The 26,930-nt window shown below is 43.4% G+C and overlaps 3 protein-coding genes across 3 annotated transcripts in view; 2 read left to right on the forward strand and 1 right to left on the reverse strand.

Annotated features, from left to right (window-relative positions):
• NME8 (NME/NM23 family member 8) overlaps positions 1 to 11,123 on the forward strand; it is a 34,065-nt gene extending 22,942 nt beyond the window's left edge. The window contains exon 17 of the mRNA XM_021284229.2: positions 214 to 11,123. Coding sequence (XP_021139904.1) covers positions 214 to 436 — 223 coding nt within the window. The 3' untranslated portion in view covers positions 437 to 11,123. The remainder of the gene's footprint in view (positions 1 to 213) is intronic.
• Positions 11,124 to 11,210: 87 nt separating this feature from the next.
• Positions 11,211 to 21,518, reverse strand: SFRP4 (secreted frizzled related protein 4). The gene is made up of 6 exons (XM_065051847.1): positions 20,919 to 21,518; positions 20,683 to 20,763; positions 20,530 to 20,595; positions 17,734 to 17,932; positions 14,600 to 14,663; positions 11,211 to 12,114 (listed from the first exon to the last, which is right to left on the reverse strand). Exons 1-6 carry the CDS (start codon positions 21,358 to 21,360, stop codon positions 11,926 to 11,928), a joined length of 1,041 nt encoding a protein of 346 aa, XP_064907919.1. The 5' UTR covers positions 21,361 to 21,518; the 3' UTR covers positions 11,211 to 11,925.
• A 1,530-nt stretch (positions 21,519 to 23,048) lies between these two features.
• EPDR1 (ependymin related 1) overlaps positions 23,049 to 26,930 on the forward strand; it is a 32,669-nt gene continuing 28,787 nt past the window's right edge. Inside the window, exon 1 of the mRNA XM_065051848.1 lies at positions 23,049 to 23,417. Coding sequence (XP_064907920.1) covers positions 23,122 to 23,417 — 296 coding nt within the window. The 5' untranslated portion in view covers positions 23,049 to 23,121. The remainder of the gene's footprint in view (positions 23,418 to 26,930) is intronic.

Consider the following 26,930-nt stretch of genomic DNA (forward strand, 5'->3'; position numbering starts at 1 on the left):
ATAGATGACCATCATAATCTTTTTGACTGTCAAAAACAGGATATTGTCTTAAACGAAACACTCAGGGAAAAAAAAAAAAAAGGCTAACATTTAAACAATTTCTCAAAATTCAGATAGTGCAATGCTTACCATAATCCTTCATGGTACCTTTGAAGTCAAAGCTAGATCTGTATCTCAGAAAGGTGTAAGAGTTTCCTTATATTGATTTTACAGGGGCCCATCAGTGATAATGGTGTTATCAAAGGAAAACGCTGTGGAAGAGTGGAGGCAACTAATGGGTCCAACTGATCCAGAAGAGGCAAAAAATATCTCTCCTGAATCAATTCGAGCCCAGTTTGCACAAGATATTTTGTCTAATGCTGTTCATGGATCATCTACGAAACAACAAGCACTGGAAAACATTCAGTACATATTTGGAGAGATTGATATAGATTGAACAATTAAGATGCAATCTCTGAAAATTGATATTAATGTAATTAGATGGCTTTGTTTACCCAACCACCTATACTTGAGAGTATATACACACACATTTTCCTTCATGCTCCATCCACTTTTTCATTAGCCAGTTTTTTGTTGTGACCTTTGCAAAACATAACAATGTAACAAGCAACACCTTCCAGAACTTAGATGTTAGTAGTGATTTCTTTATATATGCTTACTAGAAAGTTTTTCTTTTAGCACTTTGACAGGTTTATGTCTTTCCAACAGTTCTAAGGTGCTTTGTATATAACTGCCTTTCAAAACAAAACAAAACAAAACAAAACACCACCACAGGGTTAAAGAAGGTCGTTGAAACATTGTAAACGCTGTTAACGACACGTCCACTGTGATGCAGATTGAGTCCTACAGTTCAGACACCTACAAAGGAGAAATGCTTGAAGGTAGTGGAGACATTGCTACAATATGGACAGAGACCAGCAGCAAGTGTGGGAATGCTCTCCAAGGGAGAAGGAGCCAGGAACCAAGTGCGAGGCCTCACCACACCCAAGCAGAACTAGGGAGCCAAGTCCATCAACAATTCCAGACAAAAGAAGTAACCAACCATGTCCAGGACCCATTCAAGGGTCCAGCCAGGAACAATAGGCAAGAGATTCAGAGACAAGCACTCCAGCAACACAGCTCAGGCAAGGATTAAGGCCAAGTGTGAGGTTTAAATTGGGCTCCTGAGCCTGTTGGTCAAGCTATGAGTGCACATCCCAGGTGAGTCTGTTCAGGGCTATTAAGGCCTATTGGTTCCCTCGGGCCCCTGAAAAAAAACCTTTGCACTGTTTATTTATCCTTTCCCTAAACATCTTCCAACAATTACTGTCACAGGTAAGACGATAAACTAGAAGGTCTATTCCGGTCCATTTACTCAATTCAAATGTATCAGATGAAGTAAAATATAAAGTCAGCTCTCACATAACAGCTATTCTTGACATATCACTCCTTGCCAAACTACTCAAATTGTATCCTGTCCCAGTCTAGCTTGGCTGGCCTTCATGAAGAACACAAATATCCTTTGTAGCTGATATATTGTCACTTTTGCTGTCTGAGTCTGTTGAAGGTTGAGGTACTGAAGAATGGCATTCAACTAAAGCAACTTACTTACAGCATTGATTAGAAGTGCAAAGTCCAGAAAGAATCTTTCCCACACTTCCTTTATTGTTCCTATTGTATTTAATAAAACTAGCTGTTTTAAAGAACTTCCTGACAAATATTTCTGTTGTGATGGGGCATTTGTTATTATAGACATTCCTCCAGTAGAAGTTGGACTGAGTGTTCTCCTGGTGGCCCATTTTCACCTACAGCTGCTTTATTGCCATAAATTCGAGTTGAGGCTAGCTAGCCTGTAGGAAGCTACAATTAGTGCAGAATTTATATGTCAACTCATGAGGTGAGTTCTGAGAAATGTACTTCAGAATTACTGTATGGTTTTTGGCTTATTTTTCCTTCAAAAAACCATTAAAACTGTTCTTTCGGACATTATTTCAGCACTTTGTGTCTTTTGGGTGCTGGCATGTTGTACTTTAAACCAAAAAGCAGTCTCAGAAAAAGCCTGAGCAGGGCAATTTCAGAGACACAAATTCAGTTCATTTCCCAAGATCCTTGCTAGAGTTAATGGCTTTCCTACCAACGGCACAAATACAGTTTTGAAGTTTTAGATGGGATTATTTTTTTATGGGAATAGAAATGTAAAACAGCAAAATATGTTTATGTCTTAAGAGGTCGTTAATTTTCTGATGGTAGTTCACAACCAAATAGGGAATGTTTGATAGGTATCACACACAGGTTTTGAATACTGTGGATTATCTGATCTTAAATCTTGGTTAGTTGTCATGGTACAGAAGCTCTGCCTGGTTAAGTATAATATAATTTTATATACTGAGTTATTGCTTGTTTAATAACCATTCTTCGTCCTCCATTACATCATTTTCAAGTAATATAACATGCTTTTTCTCCTTAGTTCAACTGTTAGCTGTCAAAGGACTGCATATATTTGGGTTCATATATTAATGTGTGTCACTTATGACCTAGGGGTAACACAAGTGCTTGGTTAAAATGATTCAGTAGATTCCATTGCAATATGACACATAGATCTATGACAGTTTTTCTTCCCATTGCATAAGTATGCAAAGCTAAACTGAAATGTGGAAACATTTAATTTATCAATGCTTATTTGCTTCTCCTAAACATGGTCTTGATCTTAATGTGTTTTAGCAGCTTTTGAAAGAAGGAATTCAAGAGATACATTTAAAATTACAAAAATGTTTCAGTCAGCTGTTGGAGAGATTCAGATTCACAAAGGCTGTGTATCTTTGAGTTACAGACTTGTAGAATTATCAAAATATCACGTGTGTAAAAGCATGGCAATTGAAATACAGTCACTATTTTAACAAATCACCTTGTCTCTTTAAAGGTTTAACTCAATACATAGGTATTATACACAAAATTTAGACTGCCATCCACTCTTCTTCAAATTTAAATTACTGTGACATGGACATGGATGTAATGTTTAAGAGTTTGAGCACTTTTGATGAGATCAGCAAACATTTGCATTTATAGAGTCAGGAGAAACGTGTTCCAACATAAATTCAATTGAGTCTCACAGATGAAAATCTTCCTGCAATTAAGTTTACACAGCTCCTTTACCTACAAATCTTACAGAAAGTCTGACTCTGTCCTTTCATCTCATATCTAAATGCCAGACCAAAAGAGGATGTGACCTTCATGATCATTTATTTAGAAAATATCTTGTGGTTCAACATAGAATTAGGTAGTGCAGAGATGTGATGAAAATTCTTCCAACACTAACAAAAGATAACATAGTTATTCTTCTGAGTTTTGTCCCAGCAGGAGAGAAAGGGAACCACAAGACATGTTTATTTGTAAAACAGACCACATAGTTCCTTGTTTAGGAACTTTAATGAAATAATAATCTGACACTAAGACTATATTAAAGCTCTGTTTCAGTTTAGAATGATAAACAAGCTGGTTCTAAATCTCAAAATACTGTTTAAGAAGAATTAGTATGTCTCATTGTAGCAAGTATTTGTACTGAATTACTGCACAATCAAATAAGAGAAGCTTTTTTCCCCACCAAGGAGAAGGAGCCGATCAGCTTGTGGTTATGTACTGCTGCTGTTTTTCCTTTGCTCTGACTGCTACACTGACAGGTCACACCTTGCAAGGATCTGTTCACTTTATCTGCTGTTCTTTGTGGGCAACGGATTAGCTTTGTGATTACCTCCATCAGATGATAAATGCTGATGTGCTCTGAGTATCTACCAACTAAAGTTTCATCATACTGTAACAAAAATGTTTAGGGTGTTGTTCTGCTTGGGGCATCTCTTGATCACTCTGATGCATCCATTAACCTTCTACTTGTAACATGCATTGTCTGACATATTTAAGGTACATTTGGCTTTTGATCTTAGTATTCTCATCTAGAGAAAAGAACTGTGTCCTCCCTTCCAGCCACTTTCCTTTATGCTTATTGCCATACTGGTTTATCCACAAGCCTCTTGGCAACAACAACAGGAGCCAGTCTCATATTAACAGATTATCTGGAATGCCCTGAATTTACTGCATCTCTAGGAAGCAAGCTTGAAATCTGTTTCACCTTCCAATAAAGCTGTTGTTCAGTTTTGGAGATGTTACAAGAAACATAGTGTCAGCAGTTGAAATTAAATGTAGAGTCTTTACTAGGTCTAATTAGAAGTAATGTACCTCTATAGAAATTAAATACTTATTTGTAGGTCCTTGCAAGTTACTGCTTTCTACCATAAATGGAAACATAATTTTGAATCTTTGTTGACCGATATTGACAGATTTATATTTATTTACAAAATTAATTGGAGCTGATGTGGTCTACCAGAAAAATCTGGTTGAGGAAAAGTTTTCCTAAGTTCACTTACATCCAGCTTCTAAGCACAACCAAAAAGTGTGTGTCGGTTGTGCATAATTGGAGTAAATATTTTTTCAGGTTTAATTCATTTGGAATCTAGGTTGCAATGCTGGATCAAATAATTTAAGAGCTGTTTGAGTATTTTGGACTGGAAAATCTTCTTTTTATTTGTACAGGAAGTATTTCTTAGTTATATGCAATGACTGGACAAAAATAACAAAGCTACAACACTGAGCTGAATTAATGTGACCGGGTCATTCAGGTCCTGTTGGAGGGGAGGTTATGGCTTTTTTAAAATGTGGTTCATAAAGAAGTTTTGATTTGCATTTACAGTGAGCTTCTAAAACAGTGCCAATTATTCACAATTAGAGTAAATATTTTTTCAGGTTTAATTTTTTTGAAATTGAGGTTAGAACATTCAGTCAAAATTTTCAGTGGCAGCTCTTACTAAACTGAGTACCTCTGTGTGGGAGGTAGTAAGAAACACACTAAAAACATCTGTTCAGTGTTCCAGGCAACTTTTATTTTATATGAAAAAAATGTCAAGGCCCTCAGCTGTAGCACTGAGAAAAAAAATGGACACCTCACGTTTTGGCCTGTTATTTTTTTCAGCTGTGAATAGGTACAGTAATTACTTTCATCCACCATTTGCCCACTCTGCTAAACAAAGGTTTCATGACTGTGGTGCTGGGGTGCACTAGCATGGCAATGACTACATCTGTCCGTGGATGTGCATGAGGAGACGTGACTCTGACTTTTTGCCAGATGTCAGGGAGCAGAACTGGGGAGTGAGGCCATGTAGGGACACAGGATGATACACCTCCCTGCTCAAACAGCCCTTGCTGTGCCAACACCTGTTTCGCGACTTCGCAAGGGAAGGGCAGCAAGCTGAAGTGTGGGAATGTTCCAAGTCTGCATTCAGCTGGTATTTGATTTTGCAGTGGGTTAATAATTGTAAGCCATTTTTAAAACTGAGTGAGTTATGTTAGTCTTGAATTGTGTTGGCCCATGGCTTCGTAAAATATAGAAAAAATAATATTTGGGAAAACAAAAGGGAACAGTAAGGGAAACTTTACTAATTAGTTCTCCTTGTCTGCACATCTGCTTTTTGTATTATGATAACCCCTGCTTTTTGCTATATTGCCTTTCCTTCTTCCGTATTTTTACCATATTAGAATAAAAGTTGGTGAACATAAAGCATACATTAAAATGTCAATTAGTTTGGAAACACTGGGCTTGGTGCACTGAAGGTTACTGCAAGATACTGAAATCCTCAGTCCAATAACGGTAACTTACAGAAGAAATGGTGACGATTCTTTGTAGAATATAATTTTTACATTTTACATTTCTCTGATATCAAACAATGAAAAGAAATATTTTAACAGTTGTAAAATAATACTTAACGTTGCTACAAAGTCTAGCTAGCTGTTCCAAAGGTTTCATTCAACAAACACCACACTTGATGATGTTGACAATAAAACTTGTTAAAGTGACATATCACAACTTCGGTAATTTTTACTTCAACATCACAATGACTAATTTTTAATAGCTAACCTTACACGTATTCATTGGGGTATTTTAAACTGGGCTGCGGCAGTTGTACCACCCTCTTCTCCCCTCTCCCTTTCCTCCCGATGAGATCCCGAGTTTTCAATAGGATAGCTGATGGCTCTTTAACACCTTTTGTGTCCGCTGTGCCTGTGCTCACAGAACCTCCTTGGCCAGTGCCAACAGTCACGTCCCCCTTCCCGGGGCACTGTGACTCCTCATGCTCAACGCCCCCCGCTCCCCCCCGCCCCCCGCTTGGGGGATCAGGAGCGGCAGGACCTTCGATCAACAGACAGGGTACTCAGCCAAGGGAGAAGCTTCTGGACCATGCTCTTAATTATCACAACCAGATCGGACCTGGCTGTAAAACGGGACAACCTTGGAGTGGTCTTCTCTGAGCAGTGGGTCTGTGAACAGAGCCCTCCCCTCAGATCAGGGACCCCGTTTTCGGACACTTCCCGGGACTGAGAGCCCTCATCTTCTCTTCGGTAAGTGAGTTTCTTCTGGAGATATTCTTCAGTGAGCCTTTGCCCACTCCGGGCAAGCGATTTTTTCTTCTGGGTACCCCTGAGTGAAAGAGGCCTCTTCTTTCTGTGAGTGAGTGTCTGCACGCTGTGGATTATCATTTTTGAGCTGTCGTACGGAAATAATATCCTGAACTAGTATATTGAACCTGCCTGTAGCATATTAAATGTTGTTGGAGTGCTGACTGATTTTGGACAAACCCCATATTTAGTTGCTTCCCCGCTAAACAGTTCTGGTTTGGAATAAAGTCTGTTGCAAGCTTGTCGCCTGCCTAAACTGATAACCTCTGTGACATTTTAATTGGTGTAGTAAGTAGGATATCAGAAATGGAGGAGTTACTACCGGGGTATGGTTGTAATCCTGCTGCCCCATCCTGCACACATTGGGCGGGAGAGAGAGGGTTCAGTCCCGGAGTGGCCGTGGCCGTGTGTGCTCTTGTTGTTTGTGCTGTTGTTGTTTGTGCTGTTGTTGTTTGTGCTGTGCTGTGTATAGCCTTGTGCGCCTGCCTAAAGCAATCGCAAGACCAGCACAAATGCTACAAACAGTCGGAGAGGAGTGACTCCGAGAAACAACTGGAAACAAGTTGTTTGAAAGCGGAGTTACGGCGAGAGAGAGAGCGGGTGCGTCTATTACAACAAAAGAATGAGCTCGTGTTAACCCGAGCGAAAACCCCCGCTAGCGTTGCCCAATCTCGAAAATTGATTGCGGGCATGGACCCCGAGAACGGGGATATCCGGAGAGATTCTAATGAAAACAGTGTTGATGAAGTGGAGGAGGCAAAAGATGTAAGCCTTCCTCTTAAAACGGAGAAATATACAGGTCAGCATGGCCGAAAACCCCGAACTGCCGTTCATACCATCCGGTGGACAGAACATGAGCTCAGCTGTTTGCAAGATAAATTCTCTCGCAAGCCGGGCGAAACGGAAACTGAATATCTTTGGCGTGTTTCACTTACGGGGGGTGATCGGATATTACTGAGTAATGATGAAGCTGGGGGATTTTGGGGACCTGGGGTGTTTTTAAGTGGTGGTCCGGATGGTGATCGGTCCCTAACATCTCGGGTGGCTTATTGGGCTGGCGGCGTGGATCCCAGGGAACGAGATGAGCCCGTCACCATTAGAACAAGAAGGTTGTCGGAGTTGTCTGAGGGCGTTCAAAAAGCTGCTTGTATACAGGCAATGTATGAGAAAGGGCAGCAAGACGTCCCCGTGGCTGCGCCGGTAAATCCCACCCACCTTCGGCCGCTTATCAGAGGGCTGCCGAACACTTTAAAAATATATGTCCAGTCCCTCAGGGAAAAAATTCAGTTGGCTATAGAACTTAACCAGCAAAATCCCCAAAATCCAGTGGCGCATGTATTAACCTGGTCTGAAATGCTACACAGTATAGTCACCTATAGACGCGAAATGGGGTGGCCTGGCCCAGGCGGTGGCAGCACAGACAAAAGCAGGAGGGTCGGGCCAGCCAGGCGCAAACCTCGTCCCAGGTGGCCCCCCCGCGCCCGGGCACACAGAGGGAGCACCGGCAAGCGCCCCCGCTCGGGACCCTGAACCTTTGCAAGAGCAAGTTTACGATCCAGGAGGGATCAAATTGCTCGGGGGAAAAACTGGTTTGGCAACTGCACATCGTTCTTGAAGATGGGAAACTTGACCCTTTCGTGTTTCTGCTAGGGGAACAAAACGAATTAAAAAACTAAAAGCCGCGGGCTGGGACCTCGGGCCGTCCCAACCCACTGAATATTTATTTTCCGAAATGTCACGGGGTAGAAGCTGCTCATAGTTTGCTCCCGGGCTGCCGCAGTTTAAAGAGATTTGTATTCCGCGGTGCCCTCTGCCAGGCGCAGCAGGACCAGGCATTGCAGAAGCTATTGACCGCCTTTGTTATTCTAATCCACCTCATTCAAGGAAGCCAAACAGTATGAGTGTTGTGGGTTTTGTGAGTTGGTTGTGAGTGTTTTGTGTTTTACCCATTCCCTGAAAATATTCATGGTAATAACGGATCACACTTTACCACCGCAGTGGTTTTAAGGTCGGGCTGGAGGGGAAGGTGTTAAGGGGGTATTTCATACACCGTATTAAAACAGGAAACCCTGCCACATTAGCATCCAGTGGATGATCCCGGATTTCTAACACAAAAGCCCGGCTCCAAGGGACCGAGGCCCATGTCTGTGTTCTCTTGCAGGATAATGGAAAGATGGACTATCCTGCTCCTCCTACTGATGGACTGAGGTATCTACAGACAGGATGGCAAAAGACTGCAGCTGGGATTGGGTTGTGGTTAGACTCAATCTTTGGAAAGCGAGTCACACCAGTGCAAAGCTGACAGGCCATTCTGGAGGTGATCCTGCAACTGGCAACACTAATGTACTGCACACATGACAGCACAGAGGCTTCCTAAATCATCACTTACACAAAAACAACAAAATGACTATCCAAAACAAAACAAAATTGGACTTAAACCTATTGAAGGAGGAAGGCATATGCTGGAAGCTGAATTTATCAGTAAACAATTGCCGTGTCTAGTTCTGAACATCTCAGTTCTACTACGAGAACAAATCAACAAAGGACTCTGGGCAATTGTTGCCGTACTGGGGGCTAATTGGTAAAAAAATTGTCTACACATTTGGTTTTCCTTATCAGGATGTCTACCGTAATTATTGAAACTTGCATTGTTCTATTGTTTCATTATTGACAGGTTGATTAATTATAACGTATAACACCTAAAATACATTTGAAGTATGATGATCCACAGTGGGCATTAAAACTCATGACACTGTGCCCCCTTTTAACTTTGGAGGCAAGAGGTGACTGCACCACCACTCCAAAGGAACCGGTAGGATCATGACTGTGGTCACAGGGTGGAATGTGTGGCAGGTGCACATCCCCTGACGAGATCCGGGGCTTTCAATAGGGCAGTTGATGCCTCACTGTGCCTGTGCTCACCTACGCACAGCCATGTCCCCCCAACCCCGGGGCATGGTGAATGTTCACCTCCCCTCAGCTGGGGGAACAGGTAGGGCAGGACCTTCAGTCATCCTTGGCCAACAAGCAAGATTCTCAGACATGGAGGTGCTCAGGCCCAGAGAAGCTTCTGGACCATGCTCATAACAACCACAGCCAGATCCAACCTGGTTATAAAACAGGGCCCCCGCCGAAGACCCCCTTTGAGTGGTCTTCTCGGAGCAGCGGGTCTGTGAACAGAGCCCTCCCTCAGATCAGGGACCCCATCTAAGAAGACTTGGTGGGATTAAATGCTCACCTTCTCATTGGTGAGTTTCTTCTGGAGATATTCTCAAATGAACCCTTGCCCACTCTGGGCAAGCAGTTATTTCTTCTGGGTACCCCTGAGTGAAAGAGGCCTCTTCTTTCTGTGAGTGAGTGTCTGCACACTGTGGATCATTATTTTTGAGTGGTCGTATGGAAATAATAACCTGAATTAGTATATCGAACCTGCCTGCAGTTTAATAAATGTTTCTGAGTGCTGACTGTTTTTGGATAAACCCTGTATTTAGTTGTTTCTTCACTAAATAGTTCTGGTTCGGAATAAATTTTATTGGGAGCTTATTGTCTGCCTAAATTGATTTCAGGGGTGTCTCTATGACATGGGATCAATAGGTAATGAAAGCTTAAGAACTGTTACACAGAAAGAGTAACTGTTTTAGGAGCTTTCCAATCATCAGTGTTTTAGGTCACGCTTACTTAAGTCAACTTTTTCAAATTCACCTAGTTTAGTCACCAGCAGTAAAATTCTGTCTCCTTTGATTTTGGTTTCAGTTTTTCCATTTCCTTGTACAGGATTAAGATTTCACCTTTAGTCTGTATTTAGGCATCTTAAATGTGTGGTGGTTTTTCATTTTTTTTTGCACATGTTGAACACATATAATTTCCACTAAACTCAATAGATACCATATATATGCTCAGCATTCTTGGCACCTGGATTGAATTTTAGATCTAATTTGCAGATGTTCCATGGAGATAAAGTTCTGCAGCTACCCAGAATTAGCAGGAATAGCTACATTCAAATGCTGACTTTTGCATATTTTAACCAACTGCTCAAAACTCAACCAATGATCATGTAGGGTTGTTTTTTTGTTGTTTTGTGCTTTTTTTTTTTTCCTTTTTTTCTTGGAACTACCCTATATGCTATTTAGGTTTTCTGTAATACCTCTGTTTTAAGCATTCTAACTTGGCATCTATGTCTTCAGCTTGTGTTAGCATATCACCAGCTATATTACAGCTTCTACCAAAATCACTCTAGCGTATTCTGCCTTAAATTTCATGCATGCAAATTTCATTTGAATTCTTGCAATAACATAGATCAATATACTGATATGACCAGTTGTAATGTTTTACGTTGACCTACACAGAACTTTTCTTTTTCTGATGTAAACTCTGTCTATTTTTGAAATGCTCATTTTGTTTTATAGATACCAGAACTGCTAAGTCTAGTCATTAGTTTTGCTGTAGGAATTCTTGAAGAGCTTTAAAATGTCTCTCATGAGCTCTTAGAATGCTAATGCAGGTGATCTTTTTACATTTTAACAGAAATCATACTACGCTGGCCATCATTTATGTCATCTTAAAGTTATGTTAATTAGATTATGTCACCTTTGCTTTTTTTTTTTTATTTTTTAATAAATAAAAACATCTGTTTTGTCTGTGAACCTTTGCAGGGTAAATGTTACCTTCTGACCAGCAAAACTGCAGGTACCCAGTTGTTTTGAGAAGTTCAGGAATTCGGACAAGCCATGTTTATTTATTCATTTATTTATTTGGTATCAGAGAAAGGTTTAGAAATACGGTGTCAAATGATAAAAAAATTATCCAAATGAACACTGAGCCACGTGAAGCCCTATCTTTAATACTGTACAATAGCTGTCCGTTATGTTTAGAATAATGCTTCTATTCCAGTTTTCATAACAAAGCTATATTACAGCAAACATTGGTGTTATTTTTAAGAATTCTACAGATCTGCTTCACTTTAATCTGTCCTTTTAAAAAATACTGATTTTTCAATTAGATGCTTAAATATATTTGAAATTATAACAACAGAAGCCAGCCTGAAGTACAATAAAAAATTAAACGTGTGCTTTCAACACATTTTTGCTACACAAACCCACAAGATCAAATACTAACACTGTAAGCATATTTCTGGCACACACATAAAAGTAATCACATAATGCATATCCAGATGCTTATTGGTAAACTATGCTTCTCAATGCTCTGAGCAAATTCAGTCGACTTGGGTACGTCTACCACATATTAGTGCAAACCTACACTCTATGGCTTGCAGTGGCTTGAAAGGAAAAGCAAACCTTTTAAAAGTAAAGTGCAGCAAAAATGGCTATGTAAAAACTGCCACGAGTTTTTAAGTCAATGAGTTCTGGATTAATAAAATGTGCCAACCAAGCCAGATCGTGCCCCCTCATCGTGCAGGATAAGTCTTTCCCTTTGGAAATTTCACATTCATGCCTTTTTAGGGTTGGTTTCTTTCTGGCCATTTCTTATTTTAATGGCCTTTTTGGGGCCGCTGACTAGCGGGTTGGTGTTCTTGGTTGGTGGTTTTGGGGCTCCAGTCCGACCACTGCGGTCTGCATTCTGGCTTTTACTGCGGGCCGTTCGCAGCTTTTGTTCTTGCAGTCTCTGTTCCCACCTCTGTGGAAAACGCAGAAAACCGAGAGGCTGAGTTAGAGAAGGGTATAATCTTAAATAATTTTGTCTTAATCAAAGCTATCCTGAAGTACTGATACTAGTGTTGCTTTTAACAGTTTTGTTCAATGCCCTGCAGGGCTGTAGATGTCAGTATGTTATGGGTGTCTGCGGGGGGGAATCTGCCACAGGTTTTGGGGTGGGGAAATTTGTGCTAGACCAGTTGATGAAAATGATGTTTGCACACCTTGTGTGCATGCTGCATGTGAGTGCACATCTCATGTCTTTTCAGAAATCCAGGGAAGCTGGCACTACTCCATCAAAAAGATAGGATCTGCACACTGGGACTCCTTTGCAAACTCCTTTGCTGTCTTGCTGAACATGCTACTGGAATTTTTCCTCAGAAAACTCTACAGAAAGCAGACAGTATATATTTAAACACTCAATTACAAGAGAAGGTGATGTTTACTTTCTGGTTCTGTTTTTCCCCTGAGTAGAGAAGACGGGGTATGAAAGTCCTGATCTCACAGACAGACAGCAGAGATGACCACTGAAATGGGATGGTTATGAATAATGCACCTACAGATTTATTCAGCAGCATCCCTGAGCAATTTTGAAAAGCAGTCAGATCAAAGAGCCCACCAAATAGAATAGCTGTTAGATTTCCAAACCCGAAAGTGTAGTGGTCAGAAAACAGGTTTTTACAGTGAGCTCAAGTGGTTAGGTGGTCCAAAATATGGAGAGATACACAACACTGCAGCAGAGACTGCAGTCTTTCAACTCTAGGAACAGAAACACTTACTTTAAGAAAAGTGAAGTAAATAGTAGAACCTGGAAAGTACCTCACCTCTCCCCTCTATTAATGAACTTCTGAAACTCCAAAAGGCAGGAGCTTTGCCAGTGATTAAAGCAAGAGAAGTACTCTCCAGTTTTCTGTCTCTGCCCTGACCCTGTTGCAACACAGGCTCTTGTCCTGGCTGGAGAAGAGACCAGCAATGCTGTGGTTATGTTAACAGCTGTCTTCTGTGGTGCACAGACAGCTCAAAACATTCATTTTAAGTGGTAACTCAAGATGAAAGTTGGATGCAAGTCTCCAGTGATGAATTATGGGCATTAAAATGAAGCCACTGTGATACCTAGTTCCATACTGGCTATTCTGGTGTAGTCAGGATCATTTTATGCATCTTCATAAAACAAAAACAATTAACAGGCATTTAGGTGTGTCCCACTCAAACATGTTTAACTGAGTATTTAATTTATGAAACTACTAATATCAGAGGGAAGACACATTCTTTGAGAAATATTTTGTTTGGCAGTCATGCATCTATTTGTCAGTCTGGAAGTGAATGTCCAAACAGGCTTCAAGACACAATTAGAAATGGCAAAACAGTGTGAGGAGGTCACTAAAACACACCGTGTGCCAGTAACAGGCCATTAAGTTGACAGCTAGGGGATTTCAAGAGTCCAAGTCATATGCCAATATTGTCCTAAATCCTACATGGTATGAGCTGCAGTTGCAGTGTATTTATTTTTTAAAAATGTAAAGCATGTTTTCTTTTTCACACATAGGTTTTACAGGAGCAAGTGAGGAGAAAAGGGAATGACTGAAGTATCAAATAGGATTTTCCTGCAATAAATTGATCTGTAATCCAAAAGCTTCTACTGATAGATACATGCATCTTTATTGCTCTACTCCATCAATTGCCAATCAGCTCGTAATTAAAATAAATATACATGTATGTCTTTAATGCTCTGAAAAGTTTTATGAATTCTAGAAATAACTTTCTTCCACCTCTACAAGTGTGAGAAAAAGTCAGACACTGTCTTGATCCAATCTGTCTTTCCATTATAAAAAGGAGTTTACAAGAAGGGAGTGATAGCAAGTGTTATTGTGAAGCCCCAAAAAGCAGAGGCATCTGCTGCTCCTGCATCACAGGTCTCTATTCGATATACTTTTCTTCCCAGTGCTCCCTGAAACCAGTGAGGGGATGCCCAATATTTTCAATGGGTCTTTAGTGGGAAGTAGCTGGTGAGAAGTCTGTGCCTCCAGCCTGCAATCTTTCATGCAGCAGTCCATTAATCCAGTACAGTGGATTTTAACTTCCTTTCTTACCTAATGTGTACTATATACTGATCTGCATATCACCTGACAGTTACTTGCCTTAGCAGTGATATGAAAGAAATTCCTAGAGTCACTATTGTAATAAGACAGAGTTCACACAGAGGCCATCCATCCATCCATCCATCCATCCATCCATCCATCCTATTTAGGGACAGTTTGCAGATAAAATAGAAATACAATCTTAGAGACTCTAAAATATAAGACTAAAATTTTCATATGTTCATTTACATGGGATTATGATGTGTGAAAAGAATAATACCCAGAGGTATTATGAAAATCTGAAAGTCAAGCAAGTTATTCAATGCTGAAGAAGTGCAAAGGCGTATTACTTTTTATCAAGAACGTCAGCATTCTTTAAGTTGTATTTACCTTAAATCTTTTGTTTAGTTGATCCTTCCACTTTTCAACTAGACATCCATCAAGAAGCATTAACCTGAAAAATAAAAAATAAACACAAGTTATAAAAATTTCTGATTTTGATTCTTGAGATGTCATTCCAGATGGTTTAACACAGGCTGAGGTTGAAATGAACCAGCAGGTACTGATACTGACAGTTTCTGTACATGGGGCAATAAGCAGAAAAACATTTTTCTCTGTCCCTAAATGCTTTCTAATGGATTTCTAAATGCTTATACAGATCCTTCTGAAATTCTATTATAAACTCTGTAAAAACAGAAAATATTTTTCAAAAGAAATCAGATTTTACAGCAGCACATGGCCAGTATGGAGAAAACATTTAGAGCTCTTTGTTCTCACCTGCAGCTGTTCTGCAGGGGAAAATTGTCCTGTCTTGATCACTGTTAACAAAAAGTGGTGGGTTGGGTAACATCCCATGAAACTGTTCAAATGTCTTAATCACATATATTTTACTTATGTCCACCATATGTTTGTGTGTGTGTGCACAGAAGAGCAATTTAAATTAATGTATTTTACTCCTGAATTGAGAAGAAAAGCTAGGGTTTTACATGCACCAGTTAATAAAGCTCAGTGGATGAATGGTAACTTTATTTGACCACTTAAAATTGTCTCCCTTGCTACCTATACACATTAGGACGGCATTATGTATTTCCTACATGTAGCTACTAAATGACTGCTTTAAAGTACATTCAGAATATCTATTGGCAGTGATATTTGCCTACCAGTGAAATATGGCTGGCTCCTGTAGGAAAATAGTGAGTCTAGCTTTTATGAATTGAACAAAACAAGACTGTAAGTATTTAACATATAGGCCTTAAGCAGCTTCTAAAATAGTTTACTCTAAAGCAGTCTTATGTCACGCCTTCTAAGTCCCACCCTAGAAACAACTGTTTCACAGCACAAGGACACTGGAATTTCTGTATCTCCTCTACTGCTAACCATTTAACGTCTTTTTTTTTTTTTCTTCTTTTTGAGATACTGTGACTTTACATGCCCTAATATAATTTCCCTATTTCTGGAAGGCTTTATTTAAACATCAGTATTGTCTGAAGACATCAAAAGTCACTAGAAATGCACGTAATTTCATACAGCACTTCGCTGGGAGGTGAGGTTTACACAGCATAGTAGGGCCTGACTATCCAGTTTCCATGAACAGTGTTGCTACTCATACCAGTTCAAAAGAGTACAAAATGCTGCCACTCGCAGGTGTTAGCCACTGTGCATCCACTTTGCCTAAACATGAAAGTATTACAGCGAGTGCAAGCCCTGGAAAATCAAGACCAACATGATAAACATATAATTTTCTTTCCAAGGAGAGATCAGAGAATTAACATACAAGATTGATGCTAAAGCCACATTGTGATGAATGAAATCATAAAGTGGTGTACATGTGACACAGCTTCTGTTTAGATGAAAATACTGAGTGAGACTCTAACCCTGTTGACAGGCAATGGGTGTTTTGCCATTGTCTTCAGCGAAGGTACAGCTTCCACCCATTTTGCTTCTGGCATTTTTAAAAGCTACTGTAACTCAAAACCTTCTGTTTGCATGCCACAGAATTCAACAGGAAACACATATAATAGTTTATGTTTCTTTTTCAAATCTGTTTTAGTACACTATATGAAATTAAAAACCTCAGTGACCTTTAAAAACCATCGCAAAATATTTAGTGAATGGTGTGTTTTTCTACAGTAACAGAGAAGCAGATTGTGATCTTTCCCTTTTGAAATCTCCTCTCCCTGACAGCCTCCTGAGGGTCCTCTCCAACAAAGCCTGCAGCTCAGAGCTCCTTGATCACAATCTTGGTTGCATGACTCAGAGTACGTACCCCTAAAATGGGTAACTAGAGGGCCCTAAATTAATCTTTGTGAAATACTTCCAGACCTGAAGGGGCAACATGCTGTATAATAGTAAAATACTGTGCCTGGTAGCTCACAAAAATAAGTTAATAAGGTATCAGATGCCAAATTTTAGAAAAACCTATAGAACAGACCTAGTTTACCAATGTAAAATTCATTGGAAACATGGGTATGTCCCATCAAGTTCCACACGTAGAAGTTCTACGGTCCTTACAAAGTGCGCATGTTCAATTAACAGTCACATCACTGTATGCAAAACCAGCCCGCACATTTTGCGAACAGCCTCACCTCTGACCCACAGCTCAGAGCCACACATACCCACCACAACAAAACCTGTCCTGTTGGCATCTCTTGCTACCGGTACACTTGGGGTGCTAAGTGGGATGGGATGTCCACATCTGCCTCAAGGACTCAGACAGAAAAGAGAGCTGTGATTCATCGCCCCCTCTCCTCCTGACCAGCACGCTGGGTTTCCTTCTATGCCTGGGGCTAGGCTGACTGCCAGATGGAAGGTCTGGTAAAGTTTGTTTTGTTTTGTCTTTTAATCATACAGCAGGACTGGCAAGCTGCTCTGAGAGTATTTACTTTTCATCCGTCATCCGGGAGCTGGAGCTCCGATGGCTGCAGCTTTGGCTAGTCCTGGTACAGCTGTGGGATCAGAAACATCTCACTGATGGCATCGTTCCAAAGTATGGATAGGCCAGTGGGGAAGGCCTGGCTCTCTGTTTCCAACAGCTCTGCAGACAGGACATGTGTCTCCCGTTGCCTCTCCTGGGCTCGGTGAGTTAGAATTATGCTTCCACCTGGCCCTGCCAACATGGACCACCACCTAATGTAGCACATTAAGTAGCTCGTACCTACAGAAAGTGGTCCTAGAAAAACACTCATGAACAGCTGGAGATGCCTGAACTGCTGCATGATGCATTAAGCAATATGCTGTCAGCACCTAATGCCACCAAAAGTTTATGCTCCATGTGTGAGCCAGGTTTTGTAAACACTGCATCTTGGCACAGACCTGAGGCTGCTTAAGTGGAAAAAGTTAATTGCGAAGGTAATTGAAACATTAAGGTGTACGGGTGAGTTATCTTAAGAAAAACTATCAGCGGTGTAATATTAACTGTAACTCACAAAACATGCTCATGACCAGAAAGAGAGCTTTGCTGGTCCTCCTTCCCACCTGTCACAGCTACCTAGGACACCCTTCTGCACCACATCGCCGGGGCTCACCTTGAACGCCATTCATAGCACATGATGAGAACATCCTGCTTCGGCTGAAGAGGTGGACACTGGCAGGAGGAGTTTGTAAGAAGAGGCACTTGAGACAGAGGAATTGGCATTGAAGACTTCAGTATGTCTTTGACTTCAACCACGGTCGTTATCTCATTGCAGTTCCCTCTTTCTACGCTTTTTACTTTAGCATGAATGACTGCAATTAGGAAAAGAGAGGTGTGAGAATAACAAACAGTATTAGAAACTTAAACACATCTAAAAATGTAATAAAACATATTAAATTGAAAACTGTTGTTTTGGCTGTGAAACTAGAACTATTTCTTCATGTGTGGGCACATACAGTGGCTTAGAATAACAGGGGCCCCATCCCAGCTTGGTTTTCAGTAGGACTGTTGACAACTGTGAAATTAAACATGTGCCTAAATCTTTGCCAGATCAGGCTGAGAGATCTCTCCTGGAATCATACACACAAACAGCTCCTTTGACTCAGACTTGAACAACCCCTTGCATAAGTCAGACCCGTTCTTGTAGACACATCTGGCTATATACAATTAAGTAATGAATAATTTACCTCACAGACACCATGAATCCAGTCTTTTCAATAATAAAGCCATTTCCCTGTGGGTTGCATCCAAGAACTAAAGTCTTGTCTTAAATATAAGAAAAAAGGTTTGAAACAGGTCAAAAACTAAGAGGTTTAGGATCTTCATTATTTACCTGGTTTATACTTTTTTCACTTTTGCCTTTGATTATGCATCAGTGATCAGATTCTCATATAAAACAGACTCTGAAAAGTGTTCTGACTCTGAATACACAGGCTCTGAATACACCTTTTTTTGCAAGAAGGTGAAACTGTGTAGATTGCTCTGGGGATGATCCCTGGCTTTGTACTTGCAAACCACTGCAGCGCTTTATCCACTCTCTCTTGCGAGAGTACCAAATCAGAGAAAAGAGGCATGATTTCTACATGAAGTGCTTTGTCTCTAGGAAATGGCAAAATAGGAAAGGTTCAATTATCAAACTGTTAAAAAAATTCTTCCGTAAAAGAAGCATGAGCAGTATGTGTAGCACAGCGTGATCAGCCTGCATCGACACTGCCCCTGGTAGTCAGCAAGTCAAAAGCCCTCAAAAGGACCTCCAAATGTCTGGGATAAACTTTACTTGTAGAAAACATGAAATCAGCAATTTTAATGTAGTCTGAGTTTTCTGTGCTAACTTTATCAGGACACATGTAACAGCCACAAAACACATGAGGGATTTCAGTTTTGGAGATTCACAATCCGTTTTACAGTTTGATTGAAACCAAGTTCTAACCAAGTGGAACAACAATTTGTCTGTATATATTATTTTGAAGGATTTTAGAAAAATTTTGATTTTATTTGTAACTTGTTCTGCCCTGTCTTGTCTCTTAATTCATTTTCCATATGAACATTTCTATTGTTTTTAAAGGATGACGAATAAAAATCTACCTCTCAAAAAAAAGAAAATCCTAATATTAAAAATTCAATGGAATTAAATTTTGAAACCCAACCTACACTTTTTACTCAAACTTCCACTGAAGTCACTGGAATCAGAATTTGAATGACTAACATCTGTACTTCATTTCCAAATAGTCATTTTATATCACTGCTTTTTCATATATTTTTGACAACTGTGGAAACTCATTGTCCCATCTGAACATAACACTATGTTGTACTGAGATAGATGAAGTAATTATATAAAAAGAAGATACTATATAAATGCATCAAAATGCCATGACAAGAAAGAAAAAGTATTAAATTACACAAATTAGATGTTCAGCTTGATTATTCCCACCAAACTGGGATTTGGATTTTTTTTCCCTATACTAACAAAGAAGCAAATCACTACACACTTACTTTCATTTTATATTAAACAAAGAGGAATAGACAGGATATAATAACTCCATTGCATAAAAACTGAATACACTTCTTGAAGACACAACTTTCATCTGAGAAAAAGCCTATAAAGTGCAAAAAATCATGATACTGCATGTTAAATTCCTAGTTAATAGGGGGGTTCTATTGACATTACAGACATTCAACCTGGTATTTATCTAACATTATTTACAGTTTTTCCTGACTCCCAGCACCAGAAAACCAGAGCAAGGGGGATGCAGGGGGAGAGAGATGAATACTTACTTATATTACCAACATGTCACGTAACATATCAGAAAACTATAGATGACTCCTCCCTCGGCTGGTGCAAACTTTCAACAAATTCAATTAATCTCTGACAGTTCTGTACCAGATGAAACTCTGGCTAGTGTGTAAAAGAATATGTGAATTTCTGTGAAGCTTTAACCTTGCTTTAGCTTAATTCACATTTAGAAGTTTTATTTAGATGATAAACCTTTGTATAGTCCACGTCCTGGATGAAAACAGGAGCTGGCAGAGCAGCACATGGTCATGCTCACATAAGATGTTATTGCACTTTAACTAGAGTGACCTTTACAGAAGCAAAGCAGCATTTCTGCACAGCAACCTGTTGATCCCAGTGCATGTTACTGACATTTCACTGGTTTTATCACACCTGCCCAATGGCTACTACTGCCTGCACACACTGCCTGGAAGTGGAGGATTTCAGAAGAAGACAACTGGGTGCCCTCGGGCAAAAACCCACTTGGAAAGGCTGTGGTGGAGCCACGTCCTCACATCACACTTGCTGGACAGGCTCTGGTGTGGGTGCAGCACGCACATGGAGCTGCCTAACTTGCAGGGGACCCAGAGGGGGTGTGGGATGGGCAAAGTGAAGCGTTTTCCCTCATGCACTTACTATAGCTGTAGTTCTTGGCCAGGTATGTCGACAGCGTAGGCTTTGTCTTTTTGCACCTGCATCGCTCTTCAAAGAAAGGAAAGAGAAAACGGTTGAGGGGTGTCAGAGGGGGCCTGGCAGGGGGAGGGAAGCGGGGGGGCGCACGAGGCTCACCTTGGCCGCGGCTCCTGCAGTCGGGGTCCGGGGGTCTCTCCGGCACCATCACACCCTGCGTGAAGTCCGTCCACTTCACATCTGCAAGCAGAGGCGCGGCAGGGAAGGAAAGCTATCAGGAAGAGGTTCCCGGGAAAAGGGCGGGGGAGGGTCCCTCACCCAGGACGACCCGTGGGTGTGGAGGGGGTCCGCCCTACTGCCTCCCCTTCCCGCCCCGCCACCCCCGGGGCGCTCACCCTCCGGCAGGTCGGTGACGATGGCCTCGGGGGAGATGCAGACGCCGCGATCGTAGACGGGGAGGTCGTCGCAGGCGAGGCTCTCGGGCCAGCTGTGGTTGTAGCGGCGCATGATGGGCTCGCAGCCGTCGCGGGCGCGCTGGCAGACGGAGCGGCACGGCTTGATGGGGTCGTAGAGGAACTCCAGGGTGCAGATAGGGGCGTACATGGCACAAAGGAAGAAGGAGAGGACCGGGCTGCAGCCGGTGGCCACCAGCTCCTCGTACTGCTCGATGGCGAGGATGGCGTTTTCCTGGGTGCTGTGGTGTAGGTGGTTGGGCATGCGGGTGATGTTCCATGGCATGGGGCGGCACATGGGGATGCGCACCGCCTCGCACGGCGCGCCCTGCGCTCGCGGGCTCACCCGCAGCCACAGGGACACCGCCACCAAGGCGCGCAGCATCCTCCTCCTCCTCTTCTTCCTCCTCCTCCTCCTCCTTCTCCGCCGCCACCCGCTGCCGCCCCGCGGGTCGCGGCGGCCGAAGGGCGCGGAGCGGCGCTGCCTCCCGGCGTCCTGCTGCAGTCAAGTGGTGGGAGCCGCCGCGCCGACAGCCATGGACATCGCGGGACCGCATTTATACCGGTGGCACGAGTGACGTGGGGCCGATCGCGCTCCCTTGGCAGCACCGCTCCTCCAGGGGGGGTCAGGAGCGGGGGGGTGTGCGTGTGTGTGTGTATGCGCGCGTGTGTGTGTTTTGCTGTGCAGGCACGGTGACATCACCTCCACCCCGTTTAATCCCCCGGCGACACCACTGCGTCTCTCGTCCGCGGCTCCAGTTCCGTTTCAGTTTTCAACTGTGTCATAAATTCCTTCAGGTGGCCGGAGGGGGGGTGGCGGGGAACAAACCCAAACTACACGCGCCTGCCGCGGGGCTGCGCGCTCCGACGCGGGGAGAGGGGAGGAGGAGGCGGGAGGAACGCGGGAGCTGCGACAGGAGCCCCCCTCCTGCGGGGCTGAACTTTACGCTGCATTGTATTGAGGGAAACGGAGCAGAAACTTTTTGCGGATTTAGGGGAGCTCCGGCGGTTGTTCCCGTCGCCTCCCGGATGGTTGCACAGTTACCTCCTTGAGCTCAGCACGACCAGGGACACCCACAAGGCGGACCGGCAGACGGGCGGGGAAGTTGCTTTTTGCCCAGTTTGCTCGGGACGAGGGAAGCGGCGGCAGCCGACCTGAGGCGCGACCGGGGCAGCGTGAGGCCGGTGTGGGACCGGGGCCGGTGCGGGGCTGCTCTGCGGGCAGTCAGTCCACCACTGCGCTTCCCCCACCCTTGTCCTCCCACAGTCGCATCTGCAAATGGGTGCGATAGGGGATTTCAAGTTTTCTCCTATATCAGGACGAAGCGACTCCCTCCCAGCTCCCTCCAACACCAGTCCCTGTGCACGGAAAAGACCTATGGGCCGTTCCGTCACTGGGAAGAAATGCTGCCTACCGGTCTTTTGAGAGACTCGATGAGAAAACAGTATTAACTCAATGTCAGATTATTGCAGTGGCCTGGGAAAGCTCCGGCATGGCTCAGAGTTAGCAGCTCCTGGGCCTGCCCTGGCCAGGTTCCCTGGTGCCACCGGTGTTTCCCCTCGTGGATCCAGCAGGGCTCTGGCCTGCGTGCAGCAGAGTATCTGTGGGGGCAGAAGGTTCCTCCCTCCCTCTGTGTGAAAGGAAAGCTCAACCAGAGCTCAGTAAACAAGGGCTGAAAAAGAGATCAGTGGGAGATTAACGTATTCATGTGCTCGATGACATTGTCTGTTGGGAGCCACCGGCAAGGAAATAGTTAATTCCTCCCTCTACAGCAGCTTCACCCAGGCGGTCCCCCTCTTGTTCATGTATCCCCTTCCTCCCAAAGCCCACACAGAGTGCTCAGAAGTACCCCAACACTCGGATCTTGCAGGTGCCCTTCTGGCATCACCCTTCGCGGGCACAGCCAGGGCAAGCAAACCCTCACGGGCACTCCGGCTGCACGGGGGCACGAGGGTCCCCGTTCTCCCGCTGCCTCCTGCTCTCCCATCTCGCTCCTACGGAACAGCTGGAGCAGAAACCGCCTCTCTCTTCCCGCTGAGGTGATGCGGGTTTGGAGGCGGGCCGCCCCCGCCCTGCCTTGGCGCAGGCCTGCCCGCCCGCCTGCGCGCCGTGCGGGGCGGCCGTGCGCGGAGCGGGGTGCGGAGCATGGCGCAGGCGGCGGGCGGGATGCGGCTGCGGCGGCCGCAGCCGCAGCTGGATCCGGGGCCGAGGCTGCTGCTGCTGCTGCTGCGGCTGCTGCTGCTGAGCGGCCTCCTCCTGCGGGTCGGCGGGGCGGCGGCGCGGGGGGCCGAGCCGTGCCAGGCGCCGCGGCAGTGGGAAGGGCGCACCGTGACCTACGAACACGGCACGGGCCGCAACACACGGGCCGCCGTCTCCTACGACGGTCCCAACCAGCGCCTCCGTATCCTGGAGGAGAGGAAAGCGCTCATCCCCTGCAAGAAGTAGGTGTCCGCGGCGGGACCCCGCGGCGAGGACGGGCCGGGCGGGGCGGCGATGGTCGGCACAGAGCCCGGAGTGGCTTCCCGGGGAGGTGTGGGGCGATGCGGAGCGGGGAGGGGGGGGTCTCCCTCGGCCCCCTGGGTTGCGGGGCGCCACCTCCCCTGCGGGAGACGTGGGAGCGCGGGGGGCGGCAGCGGCGGAGTGGCTGGGCATGGCTGCGGGCAGGCAGCTGCTGGGAGTAACAGGCGGTAGAAAATCTGTCGCAGACATGATTTATATCCATGCTCCCTATATATATATATATCAAGAAATTTATGATCAACAGTGCTAGCTTTTTGCCTTCAGAGATATTGCTCTCTCCCAGCTGTTGGTGGGTTTTGGGTTTTGTTTCTGTTTTTTAATGAAATGAGAAGCAAGACCGAAAATGCAGCCCAAATTGTGAGCTATAACAGGTAAAATGAGGTATAATTAAGATATTGCGCTCAAACATGGGAGTAATGTCACAGGAGAGGGGGTTCTAGGCCAGTAATTTGCTGACAAGTTTGTGTCATGTTTTGCAAGCTCTCTGCTCATTCTCGGTTCCTGCAAGTGCTAAGTCAGTGCAGGGTGTCAGGTTGCACCTGCTACCTGTGGTACAGCGTACTTACATTGCACAGGCTGCCCAGCCCCAGAGGACCTTTCTGTTCTTAATTTATACAGCATGTGTCTGTTAAGCCCATCACTAACCCAACAAAATCCTGCGTCATTGTGCATTTCTTGATTTGCTGAAAAATAAGTGCAGATAAAAGCTGTCTGAAGAAGGGCCTGTTTTTTTCTCCTCATCCTGCCAAGCTCAGGCCCTGACAGACTAGATGGTATAAATTATCAGCCCAGAGAGGCCTTCCTGAGTTAGATGTTTCTGGTTACCAAGTGTCAATAATTTTCTTATACCCTGTCAAGACATACCTGCTACTTGAGGGTAGCCAGTCTGTTCATACCTCCACCTCTCCCACCTAAAAATTGTGCAAATAGTACTGCATCAGTCCTGGGGACATGTAAGCCAAGGTGAAGACCAGGCTACAAATGCTGTATCATCCAGACTAAACGGTCCCTGATTTGAAATATTAATATTCCTGGCTTTTTTTTTTTTTTTTTTGTGAAAACGATCGATTTCTTACCAACATGACATAGTCATTTTTTAATCTTTCCAAAGTCCATACTCTCCTCTGTCTTTCTGTGACAGTCCCAAAACACTCTTAAAACTGGTTTATATGTGTCATTTAAAAGCTTAGCTTTCCCTCATTGTGAGATTTTTTTCTTATATTACTGTTTTAATATAAGAGCCATATGAAGAATGTTAAAAGCGACACACAGCTATTTGTTGGTGATCTGCTAACATGCATCATAGAGTCTGACACTGATCGTGCCCACAGTCCCCTTCTCTTAGAAGTCCTAGGTTGACCTACATGTTTGACAAGCATAAAACTGTGCTACTAAGTCTGGTGCAAGCCTTTTCTAGTTTCTACGTTGCACTGACCTCATTTCTTCAAGCTTATGTTTATTTCATTTGAAACCTTTGTTTTAATATTGAATAATTATTCTACATTTTCCACTCTGGGCCAGATTTTGGCTTTTGCCAAGATCTACTCTTTTCACATTTTTAATAAATATTTGCTCTGGATGCAGCTTCGTCTAGGCCGATAATGCTAGAGAGAGGCAGGCAGGTGCACTTGAAGCATCTCTCTGTTGGTTCTTCCTGTTTTAGTTTTTTTTTGTTGTAGACAATCTCTGAACTCAGGGATCCCTGCTGTTTCCAGGCTGGCCATGTTTTCTGCCATCCAAAACTGGAGGGTGATTTTTGTTATGTGCACAGCTAGTGTCTGCTAAGGGCGTGACCCAACTTCCATTGAAGTCAACGGAAAGACTCCCATTGATTTAAATGTGTGTTGGATCAGATCAGGAGTTGTGATCACAACTTCATTTCACTGTGGACACAGTGAGTCATAAGCTGAATCCTTCAGAAGTTAGAGGCAAGGGGATTTATCCTTACTTTTGAACAATAACTTCTCCCCCACTCCACTTTGATGTTGGCAAGAAAAGGATAATTATGCTGAGGCCGTGACTAGAAGAGCAACAAGAAAAACAGTGCTGTCCTGGTCTCTAAGGAAATTTCAGTCTAAATTCTCACAAATTGACATATTTTGCTCCTATCAGATGTGATGTACATACAGCAATCAGGGTTGGCCAACAACCAAGTATTTATACTAAGTGTTTTCTGAAGCTTGCAAATGTGGACCTTAATCAGAGACAGCCCTGTTTAAGTTAGTTGACTGAGGTTAATCAGGGACACAAAGATCTGCCTGTGTGGAATAGCTTGCAGGCTCATAACCACAGGAAAACCTGAAACTTTCAGTTTTTATTATAGATACATGTTTCAAATTAATGTAATTTGCTATGTGGCATTTTCATATCTACATCGACCCAGTGTTTAAGTAAGCTCCTGAAAAGTAACCATTAAGTAACTGTCTCATAGCTGCTTTGTTAATGTCGCTCCTTTGCTTGTCAGTCATTGCAGGAGCACCCTGTGATGGGGAAGACTGCCTGGTCCCCATCATTGTCACCTGCCACCTGAGCACCCCCCTCACTCACTGTACAACCAAGTGAAGCTGATGGGTTCAAGCAGTTGTTGACGGTTGTTTCAGCTGGCTTGTTGGGTGTGTGTTTCTGTGGCTCATGCTGTTGACTGCCTGTTCTGCTTAGAGTATAAAAACTACCAATGGTGATCCTAGACTGAACTTTTCAGTGGAGAACCTATTCCAGTTGGATTAATTACTAAACTTTATTTTTCACTTCTTTTACAGCCCCAGCTTTAGCTACACTCTGCATCTTACATTTGCTCCGGTGTGCCTTGCCACACTGCTTTTTTTCCCCTTGGGATCAAAATTTTGGGGATAGACAAGGAGGGCAGGGATAATTTTCTCTTTTGGTTCTGTGTAATGCTCAGCTGATACCAGAGATGAGGAAATAAAACAAACAGAGATTTTTATTGAGTAGATTGTACCATTTCCAGTTTGGAAGAGGTCATGCCAGTAAGGTTATTATATGAAGTGAACAGTTCCCTAGAGCTCTTGAGGCAGAGCTGTGTCACATTACCTGTTAAACACTGGACATGTTTTTTAATCCTTTATTGCCTACTACATGGTGTTGCTTCCTTTCGTACTCTCTGTATATTAACCCTTCTTTGGTCTTGTTCAACCCTCTGTTGGCCACCTTCTCAGGACCCTTCGTACAAGAGGTAACAGTCATCAGCATGGTTTTGCTGTTGGGGCAAAAGTGTTTCATTTTAAGTTAACACCTACTGGTTCGGATTTGAATATTACATCACTTTAAGCTGGTGAGAAATCCTGGCATTACAAAGATCTAAACCAAAAATCCTATTGAATAATATTGTGGCCAGAACTTCATGTGTCCTGCATCGTCTTTCATTTTCTTGGAGAAACAGGGCAAGAAGTGTACAGCCTGGCACTGCTCAAGCC

This window comes from Columba livia, chromosome 2, assembly GCF_036013475.1.
Source record: "Columba livia isolate bColLiv1 breed racing homer chromosome 2, bColLiv1.pat.W.v2, whole genome shotgun sequence".
NCBI lineage: Eukaryota > Metazoa > Chordata > Aves > Columbiformes > Columbidae > Columba > Columba livia.